At 50.1% G+C, this 13,792-nt stretch overlaps 1 protein-coding gene across 1 annotated transcript in view; it reads left to right on the plus strand.

The window, feature by feature from the left end:
• Window positions 1-13,792, plus strand: part of LOC307077118 (stAR-related lipid transfer protein 13-like) — a 62,855-nt gene that overhangs the window by 160 nt on the left and 48,903 nt on the right. Inside the window, exons 2-5 of the mRNA XM_079738404.1 lie at window positions 328-460; window positions 1,523-2,591; window positions 5,760-5,897; window positions 11,113-11,292. Of these exons, the coding sequence (XP_079594530.1) occupies window positions 1,677-2,591; window positions 5,760-5,897; window positions 11,113-11,292 (1,233 nt within the window). The 5' untranslated portion in view covers window positions 328-460; window positions 1,523-1,676. The remainder of the gene's footprint in view (window positions 1-327; window positions 461-1,522; window positions 2,592-5,759; window positions 5,898-11,112; window positions 11,293-13,792) is intronic.

Raw genomic sequence — 13,792 nt, forward strand, 5'->3', positions numbered from 1 at the left:
AGTTTTCTGGGGGTATTTTGTTGTTTTTCTTATGCCCTTCTTGCCTATCATCATTGCCTCAAACACACACAATCAGAGACAGACACACGCGCACACACACACACAGAACGACACACTCCAACACACAGGCACACTCCAACACACACACACCCGGACAGCACCTGTCTGCTGCTCTGCCTCCGGGTGTGTTGAGGTAATGTAGGAGGGAAAAACATTCCTGTGACCTTGTTTTTATCCCTCCTCCTCCTCCTGGTGTTGAGTTGGATTGACTTGAAAGGCTTCCTCTCCTGTTCTTCTGCTGCTGTCCTTGTCACACGACGAGCCCAGACGCAGCTGCGCCGCCAGCACCACCACCACCACCACCACCACCACCACCAGCACCACCACCACCAGCACCACCACCACCACCACCACCACCACCACCACCAGCAGTAGCCGCAGCAGCCAGCACTCGGTGAATGTAAGGGACTTGTCATCTCCTCTACCTCCACACACAGCTCATCTGTCAGGAACCTCTGGTACGTCTGATGCTTGCCTTGAACTGATCACTAGTGAATTCATGAAGTCTTTGGTCCCTGAATGGATTGTTTGCCAAACGGTAGAGCCTAGGTCAAGGTTTGGTCAGTAGTGCCTGGTTGATGGTTCTTATTGGTAACCATGTTTGTTGTTTGTTTATTGTTGGGGGTTGTTTGTAACGCAAAGGTTGAAGTGATTGTTCATCTTTGTGCAATGTTAAATATAGATTAATGTACACAAGGTATATGCACATTCAAACAACATGGAACAAAACACTATGTCACTAAAGGAAGTGCTAGCTGAGAACCTCTCACCTTTGTCTATGAGAAACATCCACTTCTCCAGAAATGCGATAGACAATGAAGGTGTTTTGGTTTCCTGGACGGACCTGGCCATGTCTAGACAATTCAACATTGCTGTGATTCAATCATATTTATTTTGTCTGACAAAACATTTCCCAGATGTTTCTTTAATCAAAACATTTTTGGGAGTTTTGACTCATTGTTTTATTTAACAAGGATTGCAAAGCTTCACGTGATATGTCAGAAGCTGTTGAAGTATAACATTATTATTGGCAATACAATAATGTTGCCTAGGTTTGCTTTGTCTAGGTGGGACCTTTTGTTGTTTGCTGAAGCCCAGGTTTAAATAAAGATACTTGTTCTCTCCTAGCATTTGAAAAGAGCAAAAAAGCAAACCTTATTTATGGAAATAGGGATCTGAAATTGAATAATAAAAGCTTAAAAGTTGAGTTTAACATAATTGAGTCTCCTGTTCTTGGCTGTACAGCATGTTGAGAGAGGATGGTAAAGGATGAGTCATCAGGCCTGGTTCGCCTGCTGCAGTAACAATAATCCTTATTATCATCCTGACACATCCAGACCTGACTGACAGGGGAGGGGAGGGTCAGGCATGCCTCCTTTACACGCGTGAACCTGGGTAATCTGAACGTCTACATGAGTAATTCATTCATTACTTCCTCTCTTACCTTCCTCCCTTGATCTAGAGACTTCTCTAGAAGCAAAACGTGACGACCAAACGACTACTTCAGTATTCACCAAGGCGCCACTCAAAAAGTACCCCAAATGTAAGCGTCTGATTATTCCTCCTGACACCCGAAGCTCAAAGTAACATCAACACATCAACAACCGCCGTCAGTGATGGACGAGGGTCCGGTCAGGGTTCTCCCCACCCTGCCGTCCCCTGGGGGGCTCCATTCCCCTGGTCCCCTCCACGGTTTCCCGCCCCCTGCGACCCCCCTAGAGATCCGGGCCTCCAGGTCCCACGCCAGGGCCCAAACCCTGGCGGCCGATCCCCCTCAATGGGCTCATTGTGGGGGGCCTCTGGGGCCCCGCCGGGCTCTGTCGTGGTCCAGGAACGGCTGCACTGAGGCGGGGGCGGCAGACCCCTCCCCCCCCAGGAGGGAGGGGGTATGCGGCTCCAGTGGGACCGTGAAGCCCGCTCCAGAGAACGGAGACATGCTGTGCCTGGAGCGCGGCCCCGGGGCCCTTCGCCCTTCCTCAGGACCGGAGCCAGAGAATGTGGACGATCAGGGGCCCGCTCGAGCTCAGGGGCCCGTCCAGACCTTCAACGCATCCTCGCTCCGAGGCCCAGGGGCCCAGCCTCAGGGGCCCCCAACCGCTGCGACGCCGCCGCCAGGGTCCAGGAGCGAATCACGCCAGGGCTCCACCGGCGGGGACCACCTGAGGGTGGTCAAGCACAAGCCCAGCTTCATCGTGTTCCGCGACTTTGACGCCGACGGCGCCCGGCGTCCGAGCCGCGGTGCCCGACGGGCGAACTCGGACGCCGGGGGCTCGTCGTCGTCGGCCACCACCGAAGAAGAGGATTGTCATGACGACCAGGAAAAGGTGGAGGAGGCGGATTTGATCCCTGAACTGTCGCAGTACGAGGGATTCCTGGTCAGCCGTTGCCGTAGGAACCTGGCCACGAGCAGGAAGTGCTTGAGAAGGAGACGGGACGTCCCGGTGATCAGCCCGGCCAATCCGGTGGCGGCGGTGTCCGCGGACAGTGAGGAGGAGGCGGAAGAGGAGGGAGCTAAGAGCAACAATGAACAGGTGAGGAGGAAATTGCACTGTTTATACCTATTACATGTTTATCGCTGAAACAAGATGACTGACATTGTAAATATGTGCAGATTATTTAGAAAATGCCTAAAAGCTAAAGTTTGTAAGGTAAAGTCGCTAAATCTGCAAATCTTAACATGTTGGCTGTGATATGTCCGATTTAAATGTGACATCACAAATGTGGGTCTCCTCGCAGGTTCAGCTTTTAGTGAAGCAAAGAGAAGCCCTCTGTAAGCTTATGAATGCAAAAAGGAAGGCTCTGGTATGAGGTTCTGCACAGAAAGCTACTCTGTATGGGCCAAATACTCCCCATACACCCATTCATACAACACACTCGTTTCATGCAGCAGGGAGTGAGTAAATGAACACTGCAGGTTTCTGCTACGCTTCACTGTAGTGCAATGGCGGCCGTTCTGCCACTAGAGGGCAATATTGTCCAATCATATATTTTTATGACTGTTATTTCATACTTTAAAACAACGTGTCTATTTATGAATTATATTAATTTGTATCCAATGAATGTTACATTTTACAAACTGCGCTTGTTAGGTAAGGCGCAGCTAATGCTATTTGTATTAGATATGTGTAGCACAAAAAAATCCCAATTTAATACACGACACGAGAAGTTAATTAAAACAACAAAATGGGGGTGTACGAGATGGAAGAAGATAACAGCATTAGACAGAAAAAGGGCCTCAAGCAGAAAATTCCACCAAAATGTTTTTCCCCCAACTGGCCCCGCGTGCTGGCCTCGCATCTCCAGCTCCCAGCATGCATTGTGCCAGCGGGTGTCCGTCTGTACGAGCGCGCTCCTGAGCTGGTCCAACACCTGTCGATGAGGCCCCTGGCTCCTGGCTCGCGGGGTTGTTTTCCTCCTGCGCCCCGCGCTCTCGGCCCGGAATAAAAGGATTAGTTCTCTTTCTGTAGGGGTGGTTCTCAGCGGTCTGAGCGAGGAGCTTTCAGAGTCACTTATTGACCGGCCGGGGCTCATTTGAATACCTGTTCGCTCTTGAGAGGCCCCTCGTTTTGGTTCTGCATTCCTGGCCCCGGCGGAGTCCGGTTTTAACGACGAGTTTAGCGCCTTAATAAAATACTGAATATGAAAGAGCCGTATAGTCATACTTAGGATACAAAGCTCATCATCAAAATATTAATTTTAGAATAGGCTACACGGAGAAAGCATTGTTTTCAATGATGTCATGGGTTGACTTTTTGCTAAATATGTTGAAGGGATAGAAGTAGGATTAAGTGACAAAGAAAGACCAGAGGGATAGTCTGTTGGATTTGTCTCTTCTTATCTCTTTTTCTCATCTGTCCACAACCTTCGTCTCGCTAATCCATCATCAGCCGTCTGATCCCAGTATGGCGGCTAACTGAATCCTAGCGCTGGGATTCTCAGTGATTCCCATAGAGATCAGCGTCTAATGAAACACTTTGGAATCTAATACACAAAATGGTACATTAAGCTCTCCCAAGTCTCCGAGTACTCCCAGAATTGAGAGAAATGCTTTAACTTTTAATAAACTTTTAGAGCGCTTTTAACTCCAGTGTGTGTGTGTGTGTGTATGTGAGCATGCGCGTGTGTGTATGTGAGCGTGCGCGTGTGCGTATGTGTCCGTGCGTGTGTGTGTGTGCGCGCGTGTGCATCTGCATGTGCATGTTTACCCATGTGCGTCTGTTTGTGCGGGTCTGTGTATGATATACTGTACGCACTATAAACCATCCGTCAACATACACATACAGCACATACAGTTTGTGCGTGGGACAAAGTATTAACATTAACAGTTGTGTGTGGATGCGTGTCTGCGTGTTTGCGTGTGTGTGTGTGTGTTTCCACCGCCCGGCTGGGTCCCTCTGTGTTGGTGTATAAATAACCCTGGGACTACATAGTGGGCCTTCTGTGTGTTTCGGCGCTGGAATCTGGAGCCATGGGGCCTGCAGCAACACACAGGAAGTGGCTCTGCTGCCAAGCTCCCAGTGCCGCCATGTTCGCTTTGAAATGGTCAACAAGATTTTAAGGTTTGGCAATGAGCGTAGACAAAAGAGTGAGTTTGTATGTTTTATGGGTGTCTGAGTGTGTGTGTGTGTGTGTGTGTTGAGTGTGTGTGTGTGTGTGTGTTTTATGTATGTGTGTGTGTGTTTTTGTGTGTGTGTGCGTGTGTGTGTGTGACTGCATGCGTGTCTGTGTGAGCGTGGTTGTGTGTATGTTTATGTGTGTTTGGGACTGTTTGTGTGTGTGTGTGTGAGTGTGCGCGTTCTTGATGGTGTGTGCGTGTGTTTATCTATGTGTATGCATGTGTGTGTGTGTGTGTGCGTATGTGTGTGCATGCGAGTGTGTGTGTGCGTGCGTGTGTGTGTGTGTGTGTGTGAGGGGGGGGGTGTGTGGTCTTCCCTCTGCTCAAAGAGGCCCTATGTGCTGCTCTCTCCGCCCCGCGGGATTGTGGGACGTCGAGGAGAAACGGGAAACAAAGAAGTTGGTTCATTTCCTGGAAGAGCAGGAACAGGTCGGCCCCCGAACCCACCGCAGGGTGGGCCAATGGGGGCCAGCGGGGGCCAGCGGGGGCCGGTGAAATCAATCAGCGTTATTTGTTTTATATCAGTGGTGGGTAAGGGTTCGATTGTGATGACAAGATGAAGGTGACCCAATTCTATATTTTAATAAGAAAACAATTACTCATAAGTCAGCACAGTTGGTCTCAGTAAGTTACAATCAAAATACCTTTGACCATTAATAGATTCCTCTGAATCTGCGAAGACTGAACCCGGTTTATACGCCTCTGCAAACTGAACTTCCTGTTTATATCTTTCTGCTACCTTTTCTCTTTCCAAACGAGCCCCCTCTCTCTCTTTCGTTGAAAGGATGTCGGGGTGGGGTTCAGTGGGGTGGGTCCTCTGTGCGAGAGAGGGAGAGGGTGAGGTGCATTCTGGGTACTACATTCTCAGAACGACAGCAGCTAAACACGTTCCAGCATCCAACTGCGATATTTCAGTGCCAATACACGGCCTACCATCATTCCATTGGGTGTGTGTGTGTGTGTGTGTGTGTGTGTGTGTGTGTGTGCGTGCGATATTATGTCCTTCAGGGTGGGCCAGTTCCCAGGGCCTCTCCGTTTCAACACCCTCAGTACTAGAACTCAAACTGTTGTCTCGACCAATCAGGTCGGCCCCGGCGACGCCCCCGCGGTTCATCTGAGGAGGAAGCTGGCCCAGCTAAACCAGGAAGTGCAGGAAGTCTGCATCACTAGCTCCGCCCACGAAGACGTCCTCAACGCTGACCCAGTGACCCCGGCCTCCTCGGTAAGTCCACCGCTGATTTCCTCAGTTTGTCGTTCGGGGTGTTGCCTCTCGCCATCGCCGGGGCAACCCAGGTGGGGAGAGGGTGGAGTCACGGTAACGTCATCAATGTTACAACCAATAGAATGATGAATGAAGAATACGTTAAAGGATCTTACATTTACATTTACCATAAGAGCGCTTTTATCCAGAGCGACTTGCAATAAGTCCTTTTGTCAGAGGAGAAAGAAACAACAATGTATCGCTGTCGGCACAGTAAGGATGTTTATAGAAACAAGTGCCAAGCACTTAGATTTACATTTAGGAGATTTTGCTGACGCTTTTATCCAAAGCGACTTACAACCATTCATTCGCACATTCACACACCGACGGCGGAGTCAACCACGCAGGGCGACAGGCAGCTTTTCAGGAGCAGTCAGGGTGAGGTGTCTTGCTCAGGGACTCGAGACTCAGCTAGGGGGAGCCGGGGATCGGACTAGCAACCTTCACGGTTACCAGCCAACCCGCCCTACCTCCTGAGCTACTGCCACCCCACTGACAGTCGCTAGGTTGATCCATTCACCGTATACAACAACGATCTATGAAGGATCTTGATTGTCGCACTATGGAAGATGACATTCACAGATAAAGTGTTGGTTCTTTACAAACCGATCACCACAGAAGAACAAAAACAACAAACCATCAAGGGGAATATTAAGTTCAGTGAAGCTATGTAACGAGGAGCCATAAACGATATAGTGATATCTCAGCATCGTGCTGTACCCCCGTGAAGTGAGGCTGCTGATTCATTAACAAAGTCGGGCTGATCCACCAGATGGCTTTACGTTCTGACCGCACACACCACTTTTCCATACAGTATACCCACACACCACACCCATACACACACACACACACCCATATATACACACACACACACACACACACACACACAAACACACACACACACACACACATACACACCAACCAATGTTCATACGCACCCACACCCACACACACGTATATGTATACGCGCGCACACACACACACACACACACACACACATACACCGTATACACACACACAGACACACAGACACACACACACACATACATACATATACACTCATGTACACACACACACACTAGTTTTGTGTATTTTTCTTAACCACACACAAACACAGACAAGTGCTGTGTATTTTCTTCACACACACACACTCATACACACACTCACACACACACACACACACACACACACACACACACACACACACACACACACACACACACACACACACACACACACACACACACACACACACACACACACACACACACCACCCAGCTCTGCCAGTTCAGGGGAATGTGCTGCCATGCTCGCACAGCCTCCTCTATTTAATACGGGGGGGCAGATTAATTAGAATTATAGTTTGGATGTCCTCCAAGTCTGTTGTTTTTCCACCATTAAACCTTTTAAAGGCGGGCTGTTTGCTGCCTGGTCTGGCATCCAGCTGGAGGGGCCAATGATCCTTTGGAAACCACTCAGTGTAAGTGCCAAGCTCGCGCAGGAACCAGCGCTGTGCAGCCGGCTGGGGCCGGGTGATATGATTTGGGCACAGGCCGTCCGGAGAGTGCCTTCCCCGCCAGAACCCCAACCACGGGTTTACTCCACCTTAAAAAACATTCAAATTATGATTCAATTGTTGATCGTCACCGAGTGAAGCGTGTGCTCATAACCTAGGGAGAGAGATGGGCAGAGAGAGGGAGAGAGATAGGGAGAGAGATGGTGAGAGAGGGAGGAAGAGAGAGGGAGAGAAGGAAAGAGGGAGAGAGAGGGGGGAGGGGGGAGAGAGAGGGAGTGAAACATAGCAGAAAACTGATTCACTGTACTGAGAAACCTGCACCCACCTCAAACATCCACCGAGAGGGGTTTACCCAAGAAGCAGTTTTAATAATAGGGTGCTCATCTTAATGGCATGCCCGTCTGAAGAGTCTCTCGCTCTCTCTCGTCCTCTCTCTCTCTCCCTCTCTCTTGTTTTCTCTCTCTCTCTCTCTCTTTCTCTCTCAGTCTCTCTCTTTCTCAGTCTCTCTCTCTCTCTCTCTCTTTCTCTCTCTCTTGTTCCTTTTCTCTTTCTCTCTCACCGTCTCTGTCTTTTTTCTCTCTCTCTCTCCCTCTCTCTCTCAGTCTCTCTCTTTCTCAGTCTCTCTCTCTCTCTCTCTCTTGTTCCTTTTCTCTTTCTCCCTCTATCTCCGTCTCTGTCTTTTTCTCTCTCTCTCTCTCTCTCTCTCTCTCTCTCTCTTTCTCCTTTATCGTCTTCTCATAGCAGTTTATAAATACTTGTCATCCATATGCAGTTTACTTCAAAACATATTCTCGAGTCTGGCATCTTGGCTTGGTGCCCTGATGTTATTAAGCAATTACATTTTACTACATACACGCAAATCACCTCCCGTTTGCTTGGCATTTAAGACGACCGACTGACAATACGGATAAGAATGAATTCATAGCTCCTTTAAAAAACACAAGTCTTGTATTCTCCTTAAACAATAAACAATCTTGGTACGGTTCAGGAGATGAATTCGGTTTCGCTACTAATGTAAACATCTCCGCAAAAATACAGAATGTTCTCATTGTCCAATTCATCTCCTGGCTATCCCACGCACACTCGCACACACACACACATGTGCAGACAGACACGCACACAACACACACACACACACACATACACAGACAGACATGCACACACACATACACACATACAGACACAGAAAGACAAACGCACTCATACACACGCACGCACGCACGCACGCACGCACACACACACACACACACACACACACACACACACACACACACACACACACACACACACACACACACACACACACACACACACACACACACACACACACACACACACACACACACACACACACAGTCGAGAGGACACTGTTCCACTCACTCAGCCGCTCCACTTGATTCCCATAAAGACGTTCATGGAAGCCAGATCCCAGATTCCTCGTCCATAAGGGTGGTGGTGTGGGGAGTGCCAGGCCGCTTTCATAACGCTGGAATTTCCACCCCTCGAAATAAGCCTCATCACAATCAGTTTAATAAGGACTAATGAGGCCAGAGAGTTTCAATGGGACATTTGACAACATAAATAGACACACGCAAGGACGCACGCTCGCATTCCACCCCATGTGTCTGCGCTGGTACTCCGCATAGACAATGTGTGTATGTGCACATGCATGCACACTGATACGCGAGTACACTAAACACACACATACACACTTATTCATGGTTACAATGATGTGCACAGGTTTTATGTCTGCCTGCCTTTCTCTCTGCCTTCATGTCTGTCTGCCTGTCTGTCTGCCCACCGGCCAGTGTGTATGTGTCTGCCTTTGTGTCTGTCTGTCTGACTGCCTGTCGGTCTGTCTGTCTGCCTGTCTGTCTGCCCACCAGCCAGTGAGTCTGTCTGCCTGTCTGTCTGCCCACCAGCCAGTGTGTCTGTCTGCCTGTCTACCTCCCAGTAGCCAGTGCGTCTGTCCGCCTGTCTATCTCCCACCAGCCAACGTGTCTGTCCGCCTGTCTGTCTGCCCAGTAGCCAGTGTTTCTGTCCGCCTGTCGGTCTGCCCCCCAGCCAGTGTGTCTGTCTGCCTGTCTGTCTGCCCACCAGCCAGTGTGTCTGTCTGCCTGTCTATCTCCCACCAGCCAGTGTGTCTGTCCGCCTGTCTATCTCCCACCAGCCAGTGTGTCTGGCCGCCTGTCTGTCTGTCTTTCTGCCTCTCTGTCTGCCCAGTAGCCAGTGTGTCTGTCTGCCTGTCTGTCTCCCAGTAGCCAGTGTGTCTGTCTGCCTGTCTGTCTCCCACCAGCCAGTGTGTCTGTCCGCCTGTCTATCTCCCACCAGCCAGTGTGTCTGGCCGCCTGTCTGTCTGTCTTTCCGCCTGTCTGTCTGCCCAGTAGCCAGTGTGTCTGTCTGCCTGTCTGTCTCCCAGTAGCCAGTGTGTCTGTCAGCTTGTCTGTCTCCCAGTAGCCAGTGTGTCTGTCTGCCTGTCTGTCTCCCAGTAGCCAGTGTGTATGTCTGTCTGCCTGTCTGTCTGTCCAGTAGCCAGTGTGTCTGTGAGTGATTGCCAGTCTGAATGAGAGGTGGGTACAGTCTCTGAGTCACAAGTGGAGTTGGACTGGGATGGACTTTCCAATGGTGTCACAGTCGGAAAGGGGCGGCGATGAAGAGGAATTCATATCACTCATTCATTCATTCATTAGGACTAGTGGAGATACGGGAACTCTCAGCCCCCTTCAAATTGACTTTGTTTCCACCCTCATCTCCAGTAAACTATTTAAAACCTTGAAGTTTCTAATTTAATTTCAAATGTTCATCGTGACCCAGTGAAGCATTTGGTCAGCACCTCTGGTAAGAGATGAGAGAGAGAGGGAGAGAGAGAGAGAGAGAGAGAGAGAGAGAGAGAGAGAGAGAGAGAGAGGGAGTGAAAGAGACAGAGATAGAGAGAGATACAGAGAGAGAAAGAGAAACCCCCACGGAGACAGAGAGAGAGATACAGAGAGAGAGAGGGAGAGAGAGAGAGAGTGAAAGAGACAGAGAGAGAGAGATACAGAGAGAGAGAGAGAGAAACCCCCACGGAGACAGAGAGAGAGATACAGAGAGAGAGAGAGAGAGAGAGAGAGATACAGAGGGAGAGAGAGAGAGACCTAGGGAGAGAGAGATACAGAGAGAGGGAGAGAGAGATACAGAGAGAGAGAGGGAGATACAGAGAGAGAGAGAGAGAGAGAGAGAGAGACCCAGGGAGGGAGAGAGAGAGTGAGAGAGAGACCCAGGGAGAGAGAGAGAGAGAGAGAGAGAGAGAGACCCAGGGAGAGAGAGACACAGAGAGAGGGAGAGAGAGAGTGAAAGAGACAGAGAGAGAGAGAGACAGAGAAACCCCCACGGAGACAGAGAGCGAGAGAGAGAGAGAGAGAGAGAGAGAGAGAGAGAGAGACCCAGGGAGAGAGAGATACAGAGAGAGCGCGAGAGCGAGAGAGAGAGAGAGAGAGAGAGAGAGAGAGAGAGACCCAGGGAGAGACAGAGACACCCCCACGGAGACAGAGAGCGAGAGAGAGAGAGAGAGACCCCCACGGAGAGAGAAAGCGCATCACATCAGAAAACCGATCCTTAAATAAACACATTTATCAGACTTTCCCATCTCTCCTACTAATCCTTTGCTTTGGTCTTTCCCAGGAGGATCACCCAGTGTGCAGGATGGGCAGCAGAGCCCAGACTCTGGACCACGGATCCTCTGCGCTCAGCGACCCAGTCGAGCCGCTGGGAAGGCGCCGCTCGCGACCTTTGACCCGCAGTCGACCCCTGACTCGCTCGCCCCTCTCCTCCGGGGTTCACCACCGAGCCCGGCGAGCCATGGTGAGACGCTCCGCATGTGGTTTCACATGTTTACATACGTGGGATTATACATGGTCAAACACATGGTACACGTGTGTGTGTGTGTGTGTGTAGGTGTGTGGTTGTGTGTATGTGCGTGTGTTTGTCTGTGTGTGTGTGTGTGTGTGTGTGTGTGTTTGTGTGTGTGTGATTGTGTGTGTGTATGGGAGTCTGTTTGCGTGAGTGGTTGTGTGTCTGGGTGTGTGGTCGTGCGTGTGTGTGTGCCTTTGTGTGTTTGTGTGCGTGTGTGTGTGGTGGAGTGTGCGTCGAATTCAACGAGGGTGTGTGCGTGTGTGTCCTTCTGAGAGTGTGACGAACGCTCCCAGACCAAACGTCAGGCTCCAATGAACGAAGCGCTTAGTTACATAAGCGCGTTCTGCTCCTACCAATAAATCCATAGGCCTGCGTCCCACACACTGTGTGAGTGAGGCCCTCTTTGTGGGTTCATGTCCCGCCGGGTTGACTTGTATCCGGAAGGACGGTCGTTCGATCCCCGGCTCCCCCTAGCGCGTGTCCCCGAGTGAGACACCTCACCCCCACTGCTCCCAACTAGCTGGCTGTCGCCTCGCGGGGTCGACAACGCCGCCGTCGGTGGCCGTGTGTGGGAATGGTTGTAAGTCGCTTTGTGCTCAGCGCGTCTGCTAAACGCCCTGTGTGTAACTGTGAAGGTCTCTGGCCGGGGGGCGACCGTAGAATCACGCCAACGCACACACCTCTCCTCACGCAGCTGACTGCTGCATGCCAGGTCAGCCTCCTCCAATCGATTTCAGCCAACTAGGGATGCATCATCGGCAGTGAAGCGAGATGGAAGAACCCCCCCCCACACTCTCCCCCCTGAGGATTTAAATCATTCTATCGGAGGCTAACCCACGCTGTGCTGTGCAAGGGCTTGGGAACGGTGGTCAGCGAGCAAAGGGATAGGGGATGGGCTTTTCGTGCCGAGGAGAGAGTCTGAACACAGAGCGGGGTTTGAGTTAGTGTTGGATATGAACAGCTGCTGTCTCAGAGAGTCTTCCTCGCTCGGCCTTTAGACCGCAGCGTTTATTTAGTGGCTGATGGTCTGGTTAGCTTGGTTTTCTTTATTTTTCCTTTTCTTTTTCCTTTCTGTCTGTCTTTTTTCCGCTCTTTCTATCCGTCTGTCTGTCTGTCTGTCTGTCTGTCTGTCTGTCTGTCTGTCTGTCTGTCTGTCTGTCTTTCTGCCTGTCTTCCCATCTTTCTTTCTGTCTGCCTGTCTCTCTTTCTACCTGACTGTCTGTCTTTCTTCCTCTCTTTCTAGATGTCTGTCTCTCTTTCTTTCTATCTGTCTGTCTGTCTGTCTGTCTGTCTGTCTTTCTGTCTGTCTCTCTTTCTACCTGACTGTCTCTCTTTCTTTCTATCTGTCTGTCGGTCTGTCTGTCTGTCTCTCTTTCTTCCTCTCTTTCTGTCAGTCTGTCTGTCTGTCCTTCTTCCTCTCTTTCTACCCGTCTGTCTGTCTGTCTGTTTGTCTGTCTTTCTTCCTCTCTTTCTACCTGTCTGTCTGTCTGTCTGTCTGTCTGTCTGTCTGTCTGTCTGTCTGTCTGCCTGTCTCTCTTTCTACCTGACTGTCTGTCTTTCTTCCTCTCTTCCTTTCCTGCCTGTCTTTCTGATTTTCCCTCTCCCTCCATCTATCTCCTTCCTTCCCTTTCCTTGATGCTGTCTGCTGGTTTAATAACGTCCCTGTCCTGTGTTTCATCGCCTGCTGCCTCGGTCTCTTCCCTCTCCTTCCTCCTCTCTCCTGCTGAGCCTCCCAGCCTGCAGCTCCCTGCTGCAGGCTGCTGCTGGGGTGATATGATGACCTGACAGGCTGGGAACACACAAGGTCACCGCGCTCCCTGCCAGAGGAGAGGGGCCAGAGAACCACAGCTAGGGTTGCTCCACATCCACACCTGTGTGAGGGGCTCAGACACACACAGGACTAATAAACAGGGAAATACAGAGTAGTGCAGAGAGAAATACAGAGAGATACAGAGGGCTACAGAGGGATGCAGAGAGATACAGAGAGATACAGAGGGATACAGAAATACAGAGAGATACAGTGTGATACAGAGAAATACAGAGATATATAGAGATTTAGAGAGATACAGAGAGAGATACAGAGCTATAGAGAGATATACAGAGAGATACAGAGAAATACAGAGAGATACGGAGAGAAATACTGAGATACAGAGAAATACAGAGAGACACAGAGAGTGACATAGAAATACAGAAAATATAGAGAAATACAGAGCTACAGAGAGATACAGAGAGATACAGAGAAACACAGAGAGATACAGAGAGATACAGCCAGATAGATACAGAGTGTTAGCAGGCAGAGTGAGAAGATAGATGGATGGGGCAGTGGGGGGTGCTTAGATGGTTGGAGGGTGATGGATAAATGGATTGATAAATGAATGGATGAATGGAAGAATGGAAGGATGGATGAACCCTAGCAACAATGTAGGCAATTGATCAGATGGCAGAGTTT

The sequence above is a fragment of the Pollachius pollachius genome (assembly GCF_949987615.1).
Source record: "Pollachius pollachius genome assembly, chromosome: 6".
Classification (NCBI taxonomy): Eukaryota; Metazoa; Chordata; class Actinopteri; order Gadiformes; family Gadidae; genus Pollachius; species Pollachius pollachius.